At 40.6% G+C, this 22758-nt stretch overlaps 1 protein-coding gene across 2 annotated transcripts in view; it reads left to right on the top strand.

Annotated features, from left to right (window-relative positions):
- LRP12 (LDL receptor related protein 12) overlaps nt 1-17836 on the top strand; it is a 109615-nt gene extending 91779 nt beyond the window's left edge. For both annotated transcript variants that reach the window (XM_019528057.1, XM_019528056.1), the window contains 3 exons: nt 7705-8806; nt 9368-9500; nt 15427-17836. In XM_019528057.1, the coding sequence (XP_019383602.1) occupies nt 7705-8806; nt 9368-9500; nt 15427-16293 (2102 nt within the window). In that variant the 3' untranslated portion in view covers nt 16294-17836. The remainder of the gene's footprint in view (nt 1-7704; nt 8807-9367; nt 9501-15426) is intronic.
- Nucleotides 17837-22758: the final 4922 nt, after the last annotated feature.

Genomic DNA, 22758 nt, shown 5'->3' with positions numbered 1-22758 from the left:
ATGGTGTCCCTCTGTGCCTGTAGGGTCAGTCCCTTCAGAAACTCCCATCCTTCTTGGACCCCCATCTCACAGATGCGATTACCCCTCAGTCCCACCCTTACCAATCTCCTGAGCTTGTTGAAGTTGGCCTTCCAGAACTCTAGCACTACTGCCTTACTATTTGTCTTTCCCACCTTACACTGGATAGTGAATCCTATCAACTGCTGGTCACTATCCCCTAGGTTACCTTGCACCTTCCCTTCATAACTTTTTTTCATTTACATAAAGTAGGTGGCTAATGTGTTCCATTGTTTGAATTTAGAAAATGTTTCTTCCCTCTCAGTACATTTATGTAACAGTCTGTCTGCATTTTTTAGTCTAGTTCAAACGGTAAATAAGTTATGTACATGGTATGATAGAAAATACTTTTTGTAGAACCAAGTTTGGAGACTAGGCTAAGAGTTATTTCTGTTCATATGAAAATAGTTTGGTATAACTCTAATCTCTACTTTTGCCAGATTTTTAAGAGTTCTTGGCACAGAGCCCTGAAATCATGAGTCTTCTTGCAGACCTCCTGTAATAAAGGAAAGAACAGTGCAAGAGAAACAACAAGATAAGATGCATAAACTAATACTTGATCATGTATTGGCTACCATGTAATTGACATGTACCTTAGCTCAGGCTGTAGGTTTTTAGATGATAGTGAGCATACCTAACCAGCCTACAAATACTTTTTCTCCCATTAGAAAATAGTTATGTCCCATAGCCACCTGTCACTGCCCATCAGCTTGCATCTGGTTGAAAAGCTTCCTCTGTCAGGAACTTTAAACCCCACATTGGCAACTCTTTCAAGACTGCTTGGTGGAGGGGAGCATAGGCTTCCCATGCCAGGCAGTTATCCCATTTATCTGTGACTAATTCTCAACAGGTAATAGATGGAGGTGACAGAATCCTTGCCCCGCCTTTGTGCACAGCTCTTGGGCTGCCACTTTCCCTTTCCAAGACAGAGAAGGAGAAGCTTCTAGAAGAGCAAAGAAGAACCTCCCCGCCCCCTCACAAAATTTAGCTTTTAGCTTTAGAAGAAAGGCTACTGTGATTTATATTTGATATGAAACCACTGTGTTAGAGTAGGTTTTTGTTTTTGGAGAAGTCATGAAAACAATATACAGTGAGCTGTGATTTAGTCCTGTTAATTTAAATCTATCAATTTGCATGAGTAAAGGTTGTGAGATTGGGCCCTTTGTTATATTTATATAATGGCTGAAGAACACATCTGATAACTATATGTAGCTTTAAAAGTACTCACCTGTTTTTTTCCTTGTATGGAATATTTTGTTACAGGCAGTGTGGACAGTGCACAATTGTGACTAAAATTAATTATAATAGAATTGTAGAACTGGAGGGGACCTGTAAGATCATCAAGTCCGGTCCTCTGCCATTGGCAGGAAGTTATTGAGCTCAGACAAGCTCAACAAGGTGCCTATGCAGCCTCCTTTTGAACACCTCCAAGGATGGTGACTGCACCACCTCCGCTGGGAGTGTGTTCCAGATTCTGGTAACCCTTGCAGAGAAGAAGCTCTTTCTTGTATGTAGCCTGAATTTACCCTCTATAAGCTTATGTCCATAGGTTCTTTTTCTCCTTTGAAGTGCCTTCCTGAAGAGTTGCTTGCCTAGATCTTGGTGCTCACCCCTGATGTAGGTGGCTATCAAGTAATCTCTCAGTCTTCTGTTAGACTGAACAGGCCCAGTTCCCAGAGTCTCTCCTCGTAGGGCCTATATTACATTCTCTTGACCATGCAGGTGGCCCTTCTTTGTACCCTCTTGAGCTTGTCCATGTCCTTCTTGAAGTGTGGTGCCCAGAACTGGACACAGTGCTCCAGCTGAGGCCTCACCAGGAGTACTTCCCTGGATCTGTTGGACATGCATCAGCTGATGCGCACTAGATTCTGTTTACTTTCCTCATTGTATTGCTGGCTCATGTTCATCTTCCGGTGAATCATAACCCCCAGGTCTCATTCAGGTGCTGTGCCAGCCAGTGGACCACCACCCATCATGTAGTTGTGGTGAGGTAAAGTCCTACCCAGATGAAGGACTTTACACTTATCCCTATTAAACCTCATCTGATTCCATTTTGCCCATGAGTCCAGTCTGCCAAGGTGTCATCCTGGATCCTGACCCTATCCTCCAGTGTGCCCATGTTTCCCTACAGCTTGGTATCATCCATGAACTTAATTTTGAGCTTTCCACCCCCTCATCCAAGTCGTTAATGAATATATTAAAGAGCATGAGTCCAAGCACTGCTACCTGGGGAACACCACTGGAGACAGCCCTCCAGGATCAGTTATCACCTTCCAAGTAGCCCCAAACATCCCCTTACAGGCTTGAACTGTGACAGGGAAAAGCCACAGTTTCCCACATTTTCTCCTTTAAAGGAGAATCCATTTTTAAAATTTGTTTGCAACCCTTTCATATATTCTTGTGACCCACTTTTGGCTTGCAACCCACAGGTTGAGATACGTTGCATTTAGGCAATGCATTTCGGTTTTGATTGGAAACTAGACTTATTAGTACCTATCATGGCCAGGTTGGTAGTCTGTAAACTGTAAAGCCAGGTAGTCTGACCTCCTATGTAAAAAGTATTTTTTGACACACGTTAATTTTTGAACTAGAGCAAATTCTTTAGGGAAACATTCAGTCTTAATTAAAAAAAATTCCAATTATAGGAAGTCTACCACATTAACACCAAGGGTTAATTATTCTTAAGTGTCTAAAAAGCCTATACTTCAATTTTTGTTTGAATTAGTCTATCTTTAACTTCCATCTGCTGAATCTTGGAATACCATTGTTAGCATAAAGAGCGCTCTGTTACCAGATATTTGTTCTTGTAGTTATTGTGATCAAATAACCATTTAACCTTCTTCGTGATAAGCTAAACAAATTGAGTTCTTCATGTCTTTTGCTGTAAGAAATGTTACCTAATTCTTATTGCTAATTTCTGATTCCTATATTCACTTTCTTGAACTGTGGACACCAGGACTGTACAAGGTATTCCAGTAAAAGTCATATCAGTGCCAAGTGCAAGGATTATATGAAACTCCCTGTCACGTTAGTCATTTTGGCTATACTGTTAGATCTGGGCATGTACCATCAGCTTATCATCTACCATGACCTCTCAAGTCTGCAGTCATGGCTTTTCATGATCGATTCCTATTCTGCAATATATTGCCTGCATTCTTTGTTATTAATAGTATAACTTTACGTTTGGCTATATTGAAATACTGTTTGCCTGAAATGATTCCTGCAGGATCCAGTCCATGATAATTCCCCATTTGCACTTATATTTTGAGACCTATCAGTTAAAAACACTTTAAATCCATTTAATGTATGACATGGTGATTTTTTTAATCTTTCTTGTTTCTTCCTCAAACTAGCAGGCAGAACCAAGTTAAACACTGCATACAAATCTTAAATATCTTACATCAAAGTTAGCCAACCTTTCCAACCTGCTGCTCCCCAGGGACCTGCAGACCTGGAGGTGGCTCATGCTGGAGCTCCCAGGCTTTCCCGAGCCCAAGTCATGGGGTCTGAGGGTGCCAGGAAGCCCCACTGTCACGCAGTGCCACCTTTCCTTAACATCTGGCACTGCCAGCCTGGCTGCTTGGGGCCCTGGATGGGGGTTGTATGGGGTTTGTGGATGGGTGTGCCCCCCCCCCCATCCTGCCTTTCTGCTGCAGCTAACCAGAGCCCGTGTCCCGCTAGGACCCATACGAAGCTGCTGGACCCACTGAGCATGTAAGTGGGAAGTTTGGGCCAGGGTTGGGGCCGGAGCAGTTGCCCCCAGCCTGGGCTGCCTGTGGCCGCTGCTGCTGGGGTGAGGGTGGGGTGAGCCTACCACCACTGGGGCCATGCTTGGGCAGGGGCACGCCCCACAGGGCAGCTTCGCAGAAACCACTCAGGTTGGGTATCCTACCAGGGTGTATGGGTGTCTGTCGCATCCCCCGGCTCCAAACAACATACACACACCCATAGTCCCCAACACCTTTACAAGGTCCCCCCACATACACGCCCTACCTCCCCAAACCATACAAAGTGCCTACATAATTTTGACGGGTTTGTGCATAATTTGGTGTTTTCACTGTTGATCAAAATCACGATTAATTGGGACTAATTTTTTAATTGCACAGTTAAATGCAATTAAATTTTTTAATCATTTGACAGCCCTACTAATTATATTAACATCTTTATCGAGTCCCATCTCTGTTTGTTCCATTATTTTGCTCAGGATCAACATAGGCTCAGGTATATCATTTTCTAGCGATATGGGGACTAAACAACTTTTTCACCCCCAAAGTTTGTTTTCTTGATTGGGACACTAGCATTCAGTGTCATGAGGCTATGCTGAATCTTCCATGCTCAGTTTCTCAAGTCATTCTGTACCCTATCTACCTTTTTTTTCGATGTCAGTCGAATATTTAAAATTTTGATATTTAACATATAAAATTATGTTTCATATCAACCTTCTACATTTTATGCATCTGTCTTGTCCTGTTAAGGCTATTAAAAAGGCTAGTAGGGAAGGCCTTACTCACTTAAGAGATCGGTTACTGAACTGTTATAGTTGGATCCGTTCAGCTATTAGCCTTCTCTATTCCAGTAAAATAAACAGCATTGGTGATTTTTTTTTTTGATTATTTAGAAGCCCTTTTTTTTTCCCACCATTTTGTTGTTTTTCATTAAATCTCAGTGTAGGTTGAATCTCTAGGCTGGGTCCTGTTTTGCATAGTTCTCACCTTCAATTCAAAGCCACGTTTCCTAAAGTTGTGTTTGGTTGGTCATCTTCATCTCTGTTGTTGCTTCTTGCTCACTTATTGTTTAAAATGGGTACATTTTTTTTTTTTTTAATCCTATCTTTGGGTAATACAAGAGAGACGACATCTTTGTTCCCTTTTCAGAATGTTCAAATATTTTACAAACAAGTGGTGCTGTTGGTTTCTTTCTAGATAGTCCTCTGCTTAATAATGGGACAATATTCAATATTCTGATTCTTCTTAGTACTATCATATTAAATGTGTGTCATCTTTTTTTCATTCTTTTTTGTTTTTTGGTTCATTTTCAACCACTTGTGTATGCAACTCCCTTTCTGTTCTTCATGATTTCACTAGACTCTGCTGAGTTCCTGAGAGATTCACTGCTTTGCTCCTTTTCCTTTTCATTACATTCTGGTCCAGCTTTTGCTGTTACACTTAGCTGTACCCTAACATTTCTTTTAACTCACTCAGACCTCTGTTCCCACCAGCAGTTAAGTTTTTATAGTGCAGTCCTCCCAAAAGTGATACACTAGCTAGTATTTTGCTTTCAGCCAAAACTGAAAGTTTGAACATCTAATTATTATTTTTTTAATCTACTGCTCTTTGCTTTCAAAATCTTTTACAGTCTATTCCTATCTCTTCTTTCTCATTTGCTTATTAGAAAACATGTTCCCACTTACATTGCTGTTTAATTCTTCACCAAACAACCCCTTCAGCTGTATTATCAGTAAATTATCTGTAAAGCTACCTCATTCTTCTTAAAACTTTACTTGTTATGATGCTGCAAAACTCCAAAATGATGACTCTTGGGTCTCTGATACAATTCTGGTACTTCCAGTTGTATAGACCAATACATCATTTTCCTTGATTTCCTTGTGAATATCTGTGTCCTTTTTTTTCCTTTGATTGTGTAAGCTTTTGGGGACGGAGACCTCTTTTTGTTCTTTGTTTTTGTAGCATATAGCACTATGGCTAGTTGACACATGACAAGGGCTTCTACCCACAATGGCAATACAAATAACTAACAAGACTGGTGAAACTAAATGCTTCCACATTTCCCAGGAAATGTACTTCTGGGTTAAGAGAACTGTGTCTGCTTTGTGGATTTATGGACCTTTATTCCCAATGAAAAACAAACACTTAATCTAAAGTGCAGCTGGTATAACAGTACAAAAGAGACAGTGAATGGCTGCTTCTGTTGGCCAGAATTCTTTGTGATGCTGGCTGGTAGTTTGATTTGTTCTTGAAAAGGAAAAAGAAGAATACAGTGTTTAAACGGGTAAGTTTTTTTCAGTTCTTTTCACATGCTTTTAAAGAACTGGGGCTGGAAGCACTTCTCTCATTACTAAACTTTTAATACTTACATTTTTAATTGCATGCAACTCTTGGGGTCTCTTCCCAATCAGCCTTTTTCCATTCATGTATTCTGGATGCTGAGGGTTTTAAAAGCACTCAGTGGTGACAAACTTATTTCTAAATGAAACTGTATAAAGAATAGGGTGAATTAGCCTGTATTGAGCTCAATGCTACCACATATAAAGTGCTTCTAGTACCTGACCAACTTGTTTTAAGGCACCTTGAGTGTCTGTGTGCTACACTGCAGTCTGCAGTATAGATGCACCATATGTTTGCTGTTTTGCAACTTGTTTGTTGAAGACCCGGCCCAACTGTTTGTCTGTATAGGATCATAGGAAAGTAGGGCTAGAAGGGAACTCATGTGTCCAGCCCCCTACTCAGTGCAGGGTCATCCCTAAGTAAACCATCCCATCTAAGAATCTATCTAACATGCTCTTGAAATTTTCCAGGGATGGAGATTCCACAATTTCTTTAGTAGCCTGTTCCAATGCTTGACTGGTCTCACAGTGAGAAAAGTCTTCCTAATCTTCAACCTAAATTTCCTCTGCTGTAGCTTATTGAGGCCACTGCTCCTAGTCCTGTCCCGTAAAGCCACAGAGAAAAGCCCATCTCCATCCTCTCTAAAATCACCCTTCAGGTGTTTGAAGACTTATCAAATCTTCCCTTGGTTTTCTGTTCTCCATACAAAATAATCCTAGTTCTCTCAGCCTGTCCTCATCAGTCTCGTTTCCCAGCCTCTAATAATTTTCGTTCCTTTCTGCTGGACTCTTTCCAGTCTGTCAACCTTCTTGAAATGCGGGGTCCCAAACTGAACACAGTACTCCAGGTGAGGCCTCACCAGTGTCGAACACAGTGAAAGAATTGTGTCCCTTGACTTATAACAGCAGGAATATCACTTGCAACCCAGTATTGGTTTTGCTTTTTGGCAGCAAGAGCACACTGGCTTATATGCATTTTATGGTTGACTGTAACCTCCAGGTCCTTCTTTGTAGCACCTCAGGAGGTTAATTGTTCCCCAACCTGTTTTCATGCATACAGAATTCAGTTGAAGGGCCATGGGTTTTTAACATAAATACCTATAATAATTGTAGAAACCTTTTCTAGGGCATGGATATTATAAATCTGGTACTGAGACATTGACAAGTCCAGATGTTCAGTTGATGTGAATAATCAGACCTCTCTTGATTTCAGTAGTTCCATGACGTACAGCAGCTGAGAATCTGGTTGAAAATGTCATTTTGGCAGAACTAGCTTTTAAATATTATATTTTAAGTGAGTGTTTTGGGTTTACAATAATTTATGGCAACAATCCATATCTTTCTGTGCTTGTAACCCCACTTTCATACAAAGCCAACTTTTCCAATTGAGTATCTATGAGGCTTATGATCCTCACTTCTAAATGCCACAATGTCTGCTTTGGGAGCTGCTGATTTACAGACCATTAAATAGTTGCCAGGCACTTAGCCACTGTTAGCCACATCATGTTTGAAATCCAATATGCAAAGATGAAAGGCTCTAGAATCTAAGAGGACTTACCTATATTTGTAAATTTTGTTTTCAGGGAAATCTGATGAACCAAGCTGTGATTGCGACCAGTTTCATTGTGCTAATGGAAAGTGTATTCCAGAAATTTGGAAATGTAATAACATGGATGAATGCGGAGACAACTCTGATGAAGAAATCTGTGCCAAAGCTAATCCTCCAACAGCTTCTTCCTTTCAACCTTGTGCTTACAACCAGTTCCAGTGTCTTTCTCGTGTCACCAAAGTTTATACTTGCCTTCCAGAATCTTTAAAATGTGATGGAAATATTGATTGTTTTGACTTGGGAGATGAAATAGACTGTGATGCTGCAACATGTGGACAGTGGTTAAAATATTTTTATGGTACTTTCAGTTCTCCCAATTATCCAGACTTTTATCCTCCTGGAAGCAACTGCACCTGGCTAATAGACACGGGTGATCACCGCAAAGTAATTTTGCGCTTCACTGACTTTAAACTTGATGGTACTGGTTATGGAGACTACGTCAAAATATATGATGGATTAGAAGAAAATCCACGAAAGCTTTTGCGTGTGCTAACTGCATTTGACTCTCATGCTCCTCTTACAGTTGTTTCATCCTCTGGGCAGATAAGAGTGCATTTTTGTGCTGACAAGGTGAATGCTGCAAGAGGATTTAATGCTACATACCAAGTAGATGGCTTCTGTTTGCCATGGGAGATTCCATGTGGTGGAAACTGGGGGTGTTACACAGAGCAACAGCGCTGTGATGGCTATTGGCATTGCCCAAATGGAAGGGATGAAACCAATTGCAGTATGTGCCAAAAAGATGAATTTCCCTGCTCTCGAAATGGAGTTTGCTATCCTCGATCTGATCGTTGCAACTACCAGAATCATTGTCCTAATGGTTCAGATGAAAAGAATTGCTTCTTCTGTCAACCAGGAAATTTCCACTGTAAAAATAACCGCTGTGTTTTTGAGAGCTGGGTTTGTGACTCTCAAGATGATTGTGGTGATGGTAGTGATGAAGAGAATTGTCCGGTCATTGTGCCCACCAGAGTAATAACTGCGGCTGTCATTGGGAGCCTTATCTGTGGACTGCTGCTTGTCATTGCACTGGGATGTACATGTAAGCTGTACTCACTGAGAATGTTTGAACGAAGGTGAGTAGCACATTACTGAATCCAGGCTGAAGTATCCTAATTATATAACACAGCAAACACTTGAACTGAAGCACATATCAATAAGAGCGATCTTTTGAGGATGGTATGACTTGCAAACATGATCCCTCCACCATAGTTCTGAAATCCTTTATTTGGCAATAAGAAAAAAGGAGGGTGGAAGAAGAATAATTCTGCTTGCTTGCCTATGGACAAGCTAGCTTTGGTTTGGTTGCCAACCAGGAAAAAGTAAATTGATGTCAATTTTTGGGCTGTGGTCTCATTCTGAATTGAAATTAAATATTGTAGCTGTGATTAACTAATGGCATTTCTGTGCAAGATTTTTCATTTTTTTCTCTGCTATAATTGTTTTAATTCACATTAAAGGACAGAAAGATATTAAAATATTTCTCAGTTGTAACCTGTCAGAGATCTGAGTTAGAACTGGAGTTGTGTAATAAATATCTGCGATCTACAAATGTTATGAATTGCATCAGTTTGCCCCTGCTTATGAATAACTTTTGTATGTTTATATGCTATGTAATTTTCTTTTCTTCTTGAAAGATCATTTGAAACTCAGTTGTCAAGAGTTGAGGCTGAGTTGTTAAGAAGAGAAGCTCCTCCATCTTATGGACAGTTGATTGCTCAAGGTTTAATTCCACCAGTTGAAGATTTTCCCGTTTGCTCCCCAAATCAGGTAAGATATCGGATTGTCACAACTATTCTACAGACTGACGTTTTGCTTTCTGTCATGTTAAGTGTCTTGATTCTTATTTTGTTCTTCAGTCTAAATCAGTATTTTTGGACATGCAGTGTGACACGCAGAAGCAGAACACAAATTGTTTACCAGGTGGTTTGGTTTTATTTTTTTTAAATATACCGTCTAGTCCTGATCTGAAGCTAAGGCTTCTAGGCACTGTGATAAACCATTAACAATAGCAAAGTTAGACAAACTTGTCTATAATGGGAAATGGGATTTAAATCTTGAACTGTGTATACATTAGTGGAGAATTAGACCTTTTGTGTTAACATATATGGGAGCTATTTTTTGATCTGAGATTCCAGATTTCATATATTAGGGGTGCACACAGAAATTAGATGTTATTTTCTTAATAATGGGGATGTTAAGCCACAACTGAACAACAGGCTTCACTGATAGCAGTACATCAAATAATAGGCCAGCAACATCAGCTAATCTCCCAGCTCTTGTAGCAAATCATTCCTCTTTACTTATCCTGGCAAAGATAGCAAAACAGCAGTTCTCTTATTTTGGAAATGATTTTGTATTCAACAGTGGCATGGCTGTAGCCCAGACGCTGAGGAACAAGGATGTAATAAACAGGCATAGATTGCTCTCTACAAGGCCTGCTTTAAGATCCTACTTTGTAGTTAGAGATTTGAACAAAAAAAATTGACACTTCCTTTTCCTGCTTTAAACATGAGTAGTTTGTCTAAGGATCCGTGATTGTTGTTCAAGCAGGAAATAATAGATCCTTTTTACTTTTTCGTGATCCTTATAATAAAGAAATGTGTGTTACGTATAGAAATAGTTAAGAGCTTAGTTCTTCTCTGTAACAGAAACAAATAAATATTTTTCACATAGCAACTCAAATGACTAAATTAGTAGCTTGTGTTAGTCAGTAATGTAACATATAAATTTATGGATGTTTAAAGAAACTTTCTCCCTCCCCCCTAATTAAAATTATTTTAATGTCAGAAAAAGTATTTATGTCAGGGGTTTTGGTATACAAGGTCCTTGTGGCATTTCTGTGATTTTTGTAGGATTCAGCTTCTTTTATAAGTTTTAATTTAAACAATAAGACAGATTGGGAGGGCTACTCTAGACTCGGTAGTTCTTATTTGTTCTAGCTCTTAGACCACAAACAGCCAATCATTTCTACCCTTCATTTCTACCAAAAAATTGATACTGGTAGAAAAGCTTTGGGGAGAGCAGTGTATAAGCATTCAGCCTGCAGCCACCTCCTTTCTCCTGCTCTCTGCGCCTTCCTGAGACTAAGATTATTCCAGTTAGGGGGAATTATGGGGATAAGTGCCTAAAATTTGGTCTAAGATTTGCCCCCACCTCCCACCAAAGGGTGAATGTGTGTGTTCTGTTGGCTCCAGATCTAACCTACACCTCTTACAGAAAACTCTAACTGTCCCAGGAGCGATTTCTGGTTGTAGTTGGGTTATTTTTCTTCCATAATGACCATTTTTGGTCTGAGAGAAAAAGTTGAAACGTCTATATGCTTCTGATTTCTACTGGGAAGAACGGGTTTTCTCCCAGTAGAAACTGAAGATTTGTATATGGCTTTAGAAACTAAAGGAAGATGGCTTTTCAGTGAGGAAGAGATGGTGTGAGAGAATGTAAGTGGAATGTTAGAGAATGAAGAATGATAAAGCTTAAAGACAAATGTTCCAATTTACACTTTTTTCATAATAAAAGCTCTGAGCGAGATTCTGTGGTAGTAGTGCTGTTTTAACCAGAGTAATTCAGGAAATATACAAAAGCAAGACTTCTTTCCTACTATCTTCTGTGAATCAACTTCATAAAAGGGGGAGGTCTGAGAGAGGTCATTTTGTCCCTGAGAGCTTGTTTAACATCTCTCCCAACAGTATACTTCGTCTAGAAAAAGAGATTAACAAACACATTTTGCTCATCACAGTTTTCCATATATATTTTTTTCTGTGCTTGGAAGAGTTAGAAAATGTTTACTATGTTTTATTAGTAAACATAGTAGATATGAGAGAAATTGGTTTTCTGCTTTAAAATGAAAGATCTTGCAGTTTGAGGCTGTGCACTGAAAATGTGAAAGAGTGCACGCCACCAAGATATTTTAGTAAGAACTACATTATCAAAATAAAAATCTAATTTTAAAATAACAATTTCTTAAATATTTTTTTCTTAAAATGGGATTTTAGTTTTATTCTTGCACATTCATTTCTTTATATTTTTATCTAATTAGCCACAAGGTGGCATTTAGGACCATTCTCTGAAGAACTGTTTTGAAACTAACATGCAGTAGAATTTAAGAGGACCTGTTGAATTCCTGAGTCATAAGCAAATTTAAAACTGTCACTGCTTAGTGGCTGTTGATGATAATTCACAAAAATAAAGGGAATGTCACCAGTAAGTAACTATTACAAATGCTAGTCATCAGTTACTAATCCTGTGATTCCAAAAGAGTGCATTTGACTTTAAACATATGAGTAGTCCTAGCAGGGGACTTCACTCTCATACTTAATCATTAGGCACACCTGCTAGAGCATGAAGAATTTGGGCTTAATCTCTGACCTGGCACAGGAGTGGAGAGGGGCAGCAAGACTCGTTGCTGCTGTTACTGCCAGGAGACCTGCGCCAGCCACACCACCAGCAGCATGAGGAGTAATAGATGTGAGGGGGGACCACAGTGCCCTCACCTCCTCCTGCTGCCAGCTGCTGGTGTGCTGGGCCACAGCTCTACCCCCACCACCACAGCCCAGCTGCCACCGCCACCTCCCCTTTGGAATAGAGCCATGGGATAGCTCACAAGCAGCTGGTGGTGGGAGGAGATGAGGGTAATACAATGCCTCCCTATTCCATTATTCTTCAGGCTACTGGCGTGGGGGTCCTGGTGCTGGCAGCAGTGGTGACGAGTTTCACTGCCCTGCTTCACGCTTCCATGCTGGGTCCCACCTGCTGGCCCACACACCTGCTGTGGGTGCAGAAATCTGTGGATGCATATGCCTCCCCCATGCATCACCTGTGCCCTCCTGCCTGCCCACACCTCACTTATGACCCCCTCGTCAATAGACTTACCTGCACAGAGCTGCTCTCCACTAGGCTGCCTGGCTGCCACATGCATGTGTGCACACATATGCACATGGCAACCCTGCCTAATAGCCCTCCTCCCTGTCCCTGTCCCCACCCCAAGTGGCCCCTGCAGGCTGGAACTCTGCCAGCCTGTAAAGGGAAACCCAGGGTTTCCTGTGTTTTTTCTCCCTCAAAAGAGAAAATCATTTTTCTGCAGCAAATGGAAAACCAAATCAACAGCCTGTATATTTAATCTTAAGTATAGGCTAAAATATAGTTTTAATGTGAAGTACATGAATATTTATGCAAAAGTTCTAACCAGGCTTTGATTTGCTCACAGTTAGGAAGGTCTTAGTTAGGAACAGATTTCAACATTACCAAATTGGTGCATGTGGTCTAAAGAGGTGGTGAGAATATCATTTGAACTGTCTTGTCCCGATCTTGGCAGGAGAAAGAGCTGGTCATAAGGGGCTATCTTGCTTAAAATTATACTTCTAACTTCTATTGAAGTTAAAATGTTGATGCAAAATTTGTATATAAGAAGAGAGAGAGAGACTCATTCAACAGTGCAAAAATACAGCTATGAAATGGTGAAGGAAGGAACTCCCAAGTTTCTGTTTTAAATTAGTATGTTTAGTTTCTTTTAATTGATACCAAAAGGAATTTGTAAGTATTTTTTAAGTGAAGATGGGATGTATTAAGTACTCTTTATACCTGAGGCTTTGAGTAGGCACATTCCAGATTTGCAAAAATTACTATTGAATTCCTGGCTTAAGAAATCTCAGAAGTACTTGATTCGTGGAAAATGCTGACTACCTGCAAGAAATGCATGTACTAGGAGAAGTCCCAAATCACTTATCCTTTTTGATAATCATGCTACTGATTTAGGTCGCCTAATATGAATTCACATGCCTAATATTAGCCACTGTATCCTGGAAATGCGTGTATATATGTATTGGGACATGTGGTATTTGAAAAGAGGAGGAGAAAACTGTTGAATAAAATGACAGCATTGTAAGTCTAGGGTCTGCTGGAGATTTAAAAAAGTCTCTGTTCTCTATGCTAGGTAATAAACTGGATGAAATGATACATTTGGAAGAGATTTGTCTTTATCCTAGCCATGATTTTTCATACACAAGACCTAAAGTTGTGTTCCAAAAGCCATAGTTTGGCACCTAAATAAATGACTTCATGTTCAAAAGAGCTGAACATCAGATTAGTGGAACATTTATCTCATTGGAAGTTGTTGGGTGCTTCTGAAAATTGGGCTGCTTTATTTAGCTTCCTGTATTTCAGTGCTTTGGCATTTGTGTGTGCTTTTCATCTGCTAGACCTGTAATTTGGTATTGTATCGAATCCCTTGTTCTTCTTCTCCTGCAGTCCTAAAATATGTTGATGTCAATAGCACTGCTGAAATGCATTCTTTCCTCTTAATCTTTCTTGTCAGATTCTTGGAGCATGCTTCAGCCTTGTGGCACCCTGTCCCAGCAGAGCCATCCCCAAGCATATTCTGATCCAAACCCAGAAATATGAGTGTGAAAATGTGCAGGGACAAGCAATTATTTCAGGCAGAGGGCTGCTCACTGAGTTTTGGCAAACCATTGAGGGCTGCATGGCAGGCAGCCAGGGGCAGATAAATGTTAATTTTCTAAATTTTTAGGGGCCCTGCAGGCCGGATAGAATAGCCTGGTGGGCTGCATCTGGCCCGTGGGCCACATTTTGCCCCCCCTTGCTCTAGCACATCCCTTTGTAGCCACTCGGAGAACCAGAAGTCTCAAATATTGCTTGAAAGCAGCAATGGATGGATGCTCCTGGAGTGTCTTCACCAGCATATTTCTAGATTTGGAGTATGTGAGGGAGTGGATAGGCAGGGGATGTGCTTGGGAATTGCCTGGTTGATACGTACTGCTGCTCTGGGGTTGATAGATTCTTGATATCTTGGTTATCTTGTTCCTCAACTACTACAGACTTTTTCTGAATTTCTTGCATAATATTTAATAATACTCATATTCATCTTTATCTCCTGTTGATAATGAATCACTTTTCTCTACTTTTACATAGAACTGTGGTTCTCAACTGTAACTTTTTAATTTAGTGCACCCTCTGCAGTTGTGGGCACAGAGCCCCGTATTTTACCCTTGCAGGCTCCCTTCCCCGACTTTTGCCTTGATACATGGAGCCCAGGGGGTGCTCCTCATTGGCAGGGCAGGGACAGCACTTATTTAGGCCAGGCTACAGGGAAGCATCTTCCTAGTCTGGCCCTGCACAATGCCTTCCAGAAACAGGCATGGTGAGGAAGTGTTACTTGGCAGCAGCAGCAGGGCAGGACTCTTAATAGGATCCCATGGCACATTAGGATGCTGTAGCAACCTAGCTGAAAAGCACTGACATGGACCCTTGAATTGTACAAAAATCCATTCTTTCTACCTTATTTTTCTCCTGTCCTCCTAACAATTCTTTTATCTTAGTTGTCACATTTAAATTGTTTCCTACCCCTGCAAGATCTGTGCATCAGGCCTGCTTTCACCCAACATCTCCCCTATTTCTGTCAGACTCTTCATTCAATTTCCACTTATAAGAGAACTGAAAACCTCCATCTCCCAGAGATTCTTGCACATTCCAAGATTACACATCCACAATCTGTGCAGTGTGTGGACTGGATTCTATTCTTTATAACTTCTTACACTATATTCATTGCCTTAGTATCTGATCATTTACATTTATTCTCATTTAGGTTTTATGGTCCTTGGACAGGAACTATATATTCATCCTTTGTTGTTATGACAGGAAGCTGCCAGAAATCTGATTAATTTGTTTCTTCTTTTTTCAGGCTTCAGTTTTGGAAAACCTCAGACTAGCAGTGCGATCTCAGCTTGGATTTACCTCAATAAGACTTCCTATTGCCGGCAGGTCAAGTAATATTTTGAATCGAATTTTTAATTTTGCAAGGTCGCGTCATTCTGGATCATTGGCATTGGTATCAGCAGATGGAGATGATGTTGTTCCCAGCCAGAGTACTAGTAGAGAAGCTGAAAGAAATAGTACTCACAGAAGCTTGTTTTCAGTGGAATCTGATGATACAGACACAGAAAATGAAAGAAGAGACACTGCAGGAGCTGTTGGTGGTGTTGCTGCCAGTTTGCCTCAAAAAGTCCCACCTGCAACAGCAATAGAAGCAACAGTAGGAGCATGCGGAAGTTCCTCAAATCAGAATATCAGCAGTAGTAACACAGATAATGGAAGAGAAGCAACAAGTGTAGAACCCCCAAGTACAAGTCCGGCACGTCACCAGCTCACTAGTGCGCTAAGTCGTATGACTCAAGGCTTACGATGGGTACGCTTTACTCTAGGGAGATCAAATTCAGTAAATCAGAACCAAAGTCCTTTGAGACAGGCTGATAATGGGGTAAATGGAAGAGACGAAGATGACGATGTTGAAATGTTAATTCCAGTTTCTGATGTAGCTTCAGACTTTGATATGAATGACTGTTCAAGACCTTTACTTGATCTTACCTCAGATCAAGGACAGGGGCTTAGACAGCCTTATAGTGGAACACATCATGGCATAAGATCATGTAATCGAGATGGGCCATGTGAGCGCTGTGGTATTGTACATACTGCCCAGATACCTGACACTTGCTTAGAAGCAACACTGAAAAATGAAACTAGTGATGATGAGGCATTATTACTTTGTTAGGTACAAAATGAATAGGGGAGGTTTGTATACAAGTTGGAGCAATATCAGTAATTGTTTTGTACTTCACAGTTAGAAAAATTAGCTTTAGTTTTAAAAAGTCCAGAGCAAGATCACGTTGAAATATTTTAGCCCATGTAGTTGAATACTTTTCTTATGCTGGATAAATCCATGGACTATGTGAGTTGACTATTTTTACAACTCAAAATATATTATATGTATCCAGTATAACCTGGTTACTCCTTTATGTAGCTAATGTTCATCCCAGTTAGTTTCAAACTAGTTTATTCTGGTACTGTAGCTCACAAAAGAAATATGGCTGCTCAAGACTTCCTGTTTGTTTCCCTCATTTTAACAGGTTAATTTGTACAGAATGATTTTTCCTTTTGAAATTGAACCCATTGTATTATTGCCAACAAACTGGTAACTTAATATACTAAATGCTGGTAGGGTTTGTTAATCTGAAATAGGTAGTTTACCTTTCCAAGATTATATAACACTGTCTAAATAGTCTTGAATTTAATCATAATGTGAACTTTTTCAAAGGGAGGAGAGAGACTTTCTCCAAAACACATTTTGTTTAAAAAGTTCAAAATGCAGTGATATATGAATTGCAGGTATAATTGCATAAACTGATGTGAAGAGCATTTTCCTTGCTTTTATAGCACTGACTTTAATAAATTGCAATCTAATATGGTACAACCAAATAATATGTAAAAATCCCAAGTTACTAGTCTTCTTAGAGGACAAAAAACAAATAGCTGAAACACTTGAATATGCATTAGTTCTTAAAATATCTGATACATGTACAAATACGCTACAGGATAAGTTCCAACTCGTAATAGATCTTTCCCTAGTAATATAGGGTATAAAGCTTGTTTGGACTCAAGGGATTTGCACTAAAATCATATTAAGGTCTCTAATGAACTTTAGTGCACAAGCACTATCACTTTAAGTACTATTATCTAATATTGCAATGGCTATATATTTCCATGGCTCTTTTCTTGGGGTGTTGCATTTTGTTACAATTGAATTTGCTTTACTAATTCCCTATTTATTCATTGTATTTAAAAACTGGTTTACTTGGTTGCAGACTGGTGGTTGTTTTATTTTTTTAATCCCTTTATGTGTATTTCTTTTTATCTTAATTTTTATAGTATTACATGTCGGAACAAACCCGATGAGTGGAAAAATTGTTCATAATTTCCAATTTTGTGATAAGCAGGTTAATATGTGGCTACTAGCGTGATAGCAAGAATCTACATCTTTTAAAAAGGAAAACAAAGAGTCAACTACTGTTTTATTTATTCTTTGCCAGTCTGTTTTTAGTAGGCTTAATGATTCAGTATGAAAATGTATTTGTGTGTGACAGTATGCTATTTATTAAATTTTAAATACTTTGTTGAATGTCATTTTAAAGCATGTTTAAAGTCTTGTGCATTTCTGTCGTGTTATGCTGTCAGGCACAACTGACTAAAATGTTTTAATATGTATCAGAATTAAAAATGAATTTTTGTTATGTTCTGAGGTACTTTTTAAAGATAAATGCAAAGATTTATTTGTTTTGTTTTATTTTATAAACCCCCAACTCCAGTGTATAAAACACATCCAGTTGAAAAACAATTTAAATAGGTTACACAGTAGACACCTCCCTCTGTGCCTCGCTTTCTCAAGTTGTAGTCCAGAAGTAGAACGATATTTTTTGTACAATGTTACAAGGTGCTTGGGTGACTTGAGTCGCAAGAGATAATAGGTAACTATCCAGATCAGGATGTGATCCTTCAGATTTGAGCTTTAAAGAACTTGCGAGTAGTACATTTGGTTAAGAATGTCATTATATTAGTTCTTATTGTTTCAGAAATGATTTATACTTGCAGCAAACCAGGTAAAGTTTGGCCTAAAATAATTTATACCAAAGAAAATGTTTAGTGGCTACCTTTATTCTCAGTAGGCAATACTCAGTTCTGTGAATCTTATTCTATTGATTTCAGTGTAGGATTACTTCCAGAGTAAGGTATGAAAAATATAATGGAAAGTGGCCTTAAAAAAATTTGGAAAAAAAAAATGGAAAATGTAAATTAATACAAGGCCTCACAGATAAATTGGACAGTGCTCACAAAAAGTGACCGGTAGCATTAGTAAATATGATAATGCAGAAATAAAGAAGGAGGGTACAATGGTCATCTGTCCTCAGTTAGACAGAATACTGGAGAGTTTGATGTGACTGAGATTATGGGAAGTTTATAAATAAAATATATATTTTTGGAAGTCAGATCTATTACAATTACTCTGATTCAGGAAAACTTAAAGGAAATGATCAAGCACCCTATACCCATAATAGAATACAAGTTTTACCTTTCCCACAGCTATTACCTCTACACTTCTGTTTGTCTGAACTGCTGGAAATGATGATGCTGCATGAAATCAGAGGTGTCAAACTCGCCTCATGCCCAGGGCCAGATCTGGATTGCTGGGCTCCTTACAGGTCAGATCTAGCCCAGGCACAAGGTGGCTGTGGCCCAGGGAACGCTGCAGCAGCAGCAGAGCCCTTGGGCACGTGGCGGCAGTGGCATCTCCAGTCCGAACTCCAGCACTGGCTCTGTTATGGAGCACAAAGTAACAGTGGCATCTCAGCAGCCTGGCCAGCAGCAGAGGAGGTGAGGCAAGTACACAGCGATGGAAATGGGGACGAGCTGAGTGGCCCTTGCTCACCCTCCTGCTGCTGACTACTTTGTTCACTGGGGCCCAAGGGCCCCAAGAGATTCTACAGCAGATTACCCACCTTGGCCACACCCCCAACTTGAGTTGACTGCGATAGCTCAGCAGACAAGATATATGGGCCATGAAGCTGCTCTTTTTGAGCTGCATTAAATGATTCTGGACTTTACCTTTCCTAGAATATTAGGACATCTGAATAAATGCCAAAAATTAACAGTTGCTGTTAAAATAGACCTTTTATTTACATTTAATTTTAAAACATGACATCACTTTAGTCTATCAACTGAAGACCATGTGATTTCTGTAAGATATTTCTGGTTTTTGAGTACTGTTTTCAGTGCACCATCTTCAGATCTTGGTTCTTGGCATTGTTCTTATATTAAGTTAACAGTTCTGACCTTATGAGGAAGTTCAGTGGTTTTGGCCAAACCATCACTCAACCATTCAAAAACGTCCTAATTGAGTAAACCTCCAAAGTATTGTTTATAATTTATGGCAGTACCCACAGTGGTTTAAGCCTAGATGCAGTAAAAGACTTGGCTGTTAGGGCTGTGTGAAACAACATGTTTTCATTTTGACTTCTATTTCTCTGTTTCAAAGGGACAGTGTTTCATCTGGTTTCATTTTGAAGCACTTCTCTGTTTCATTTTGTTGAAACTGTTTTGATGCATTTCACTGTTTCACTCATAGGCTATAATGGGGAATGATGAAAATGTCTAAAACTTTGTCATTTCTTGCCTGATTCAGATGAAAATTGTGGGGATGGTAGAGCCTTCTGAGGGCATGATGCCTGTAACGTTTCAAGGAAATAGGTGCATAAGTTTCTGGAAAACTGCACCTTAAACTGTTCAAAGCAAAAATGCATGACACTTTCCAGCAGCAGCAGCCTCCTCTCATTCGGTGCACAGATCCAGGGGCCCACACCTTTGGGAGGGCTGCAGGGCTGTGCTGGACTCCTTCAGGGGGGGCAGGCCCCTGGATCTGCATGCTGGATGACAGGATGCTGCAGCTGCTGGCTGGGACCGGTGCTGGGCGCAGCCCATGCCGAGTGCCGGGAAGACTGCTGCTGCCACTGGCCCCAGCCGGCAGCAGCAGCATGCTGTCATCCTGTGTGCAGATCCAGGGGCTCGCACCCCTGGGAGAGTTGCGAGTTTGTGCCATACTCTTCCTGGGGGGTGCAGTCCCCTGGATCTGCATTTGGGGCGACAGCAGGCCGCTGCCGCTGCCAGCTGGGACTGGCACTGAAGCCAAGTAAGCCCAGCTTCAAGATGTTTTGAAAATTTAAAAATGTTTCAAGTGCCTTTGTTTCGTTTCGAAACTGTTTCAAAGACTTTTGTTTCATTTCAGTTTCACTGTTTTGAGTTTGAAACGTATCAAAACAGCTTTGAAATGAAACGCCTAGCAAAATTTCACACGGCCCTATTGGCTGTATAGAGCTTAGCTGTTGTAACACCTTCTTTAGGGGCCTCAACAAATGGAATATGTTGTCCCATGTTATGACAGGGCAGAGAGCAGTTCAATTCCACATGGATTTAGAAAGAAAGGTTTTGAGGCAAAGCACCCTCTAAAGAAAAATACTGCACTTTAATTAGGTTTGCTGTCTCCAGTTCATCTTATGTGTCCAAGCTTGTTTCCCCCTCTCCTGCCTCTTTAGCTTTAATTTTAAAATGTATTTGCTTCCATATTGTCTATTTTCAAACAAAATTGAATTTATTCACTGTATTTTTGTGGTACTTGGAAATGTCCCAGCCCACATGGTTTCTTGTGAAAGGTCTGTTTTCCCAGGCTGGCTGAGAATGTCCCTCTGGAAGCAGTTAACGGATCAGGTGAGTTTTGCTTCTGTATAATAGCCAGCAACCTAGAATGTTGATTCTTGGGTTGAAGAGGTTTGTTGCTAAGAGGCTTTGTTGGGACTATTAAGGGGCCTTTTTTGTACTGCTATAAGAGGCTGGATGCCTACCTGGCTGGACTCATTTGAGTCCCGTTTCTCTTTTTGGGGTTTTTTGTTGTTCTCCCGCCCTGGCGGGGGGTCGGGCTAGAAGATCTACTAGGTCCCTTCCGACCCTTAATCTATGAATCTATGAAAGGGATGACCAAAAGAGTATGAGCAGGTTATTGATGATCTTTAAGCACTGGACCCTCTCAGGCTTCTGATGTTGATCTTCCCCAGTTGTGGCAGCAGTAGTCCCAGTGTGTGCTGTCTTCCCAAACACCTGGAAACTCCTCAGCCCATCCTTAGTCTATGTACCAAGTGTTCCTGCTTGCCTTTCTGCTGCCTGTCACGGAAAACCAGGTGGTTGTTCTTCAGCATATTCAGTAGCTCTGATTTGAGCTGCTTTTCTCTCAGGAAGCAGGTGAGATGGGGAAGGCAACCCTGCAAACAAAAGGTCTTCACAATGGGAGTGTGTGAAAACCTGTGGTGTTACAAACAAGGATAATGCAGGTTTGCTTAATTTTTTTTCTTCCCTGTTTATCATTTCAAACTAATGGGACATGCTGGCTCTGGGGCAAATTGTGCACAGAAAACAGGGCTGGCAGTGGGGTGCGTGGGCTGGACGTAGTACTGCAGACAGCACAGGAGGGCAGTCTGAAATGCCTCATGCAGCCCGCACCCATAGCCCCTGTGCAGTGCCGAGTCCAGTCTGCATGCTGTGGGCAGCCTATACCCCATGCAAGTGCACAGCGGGTCCTGGGGCCAGTGAATGTCGCATGTGGGGCTGGACTGTTTGCACACACAGCACAGAGGGCCAGCACTGGGTGCGTGCTGCATGTGTTGCCCTGTTGGACTGGCCTTATGCTCTGACTCAACATGGTATGATCCGGGCTGGCCCCAGGGCCAGTGCACAGGGCTGGTCCAGTGAGGCATTCCATGGATCATGCACCCCTTTGCCAGCTGTGCAGGGTGCACAGTACCAGGGCCAACATGGGATTGATCTAGTGACCCATGGGCTGGATCATACTGCTCCGCAGGCGAGACCCAGCCCGTGGGCAATATGTTTGACATCCCTGGTCTACATGAAATTATTTGGTAGTTATATTCCAGTTCCAATATAAGTACAAATAAGTATCAAAGCCTTCCAGCAAAATTGGCAGTCCTCCCTGACCTTTATCTCAGGACAGGACTGAAGTACATAGAAGACTGGAGCATGTTGCTGTCCATTCTATATCTACCTCAAGAATGAACAGATTGTTTGAGTCTTTAGAGCTGTCCATATGCTACCTTTCCTGACCACTACATTCACACTGTGAAACAAGAATAGGTTTCAAACTGAGGAGTTTTCTACACAGAGCCATGCAGGAAAGTTACCATGTGTTCTTGCATATAACATGTCTGGGAATAAGATGCATACCTTGTTTTTGAAGGAAAAGACATATTTCCATGTAGGGAACTGAGTTTGCTCATTTTTTTTTTTTTGCTTCCTGTGGATCTTGTGCAGACTTTACTTTTCTTTCACCCAGCAGAAGCTTAAACAGCAGCAACTGCTATTCCAGTATTTCCTTGCTTGTAATGCTTGCTTCAGTTTTCATCAGCCGATTTTTTTTTTTTAAAAAGAATGCATGTTATTTGCAAGAAAATACAGTAATCAAAGGTAAATAAAAGTGACTATAAAATTAATATATTAAACTTCCATATAGACCCTTGTGCACACTGTAATCAATCAAAAGTTATCCCCCTATCATACTTCCCCTTTGTGTGCTTGTCTGTGTGTGCGTTTAAAATACATAACAGGTGATTCTTGCTGCACCTGT

The sequence above is a fragment of the Gavialis gangeticus genome, unplaced genomic scaffold (assembly GCF_001723915.1).
Source record: "Gavialis gangeticus isolate Ggan-Ray unplaced genomic scaffold, GavGan_comp1, whole genome shotgun sequence".
NCBI lineage: Eukaryota > Metazoa > Chordata > Crocodylia > Gavialidae > Gavialis > Gavialis gangeticus.
This window is presented reverse-complemented; position numbering and strand designations above follow the sequence as displayed.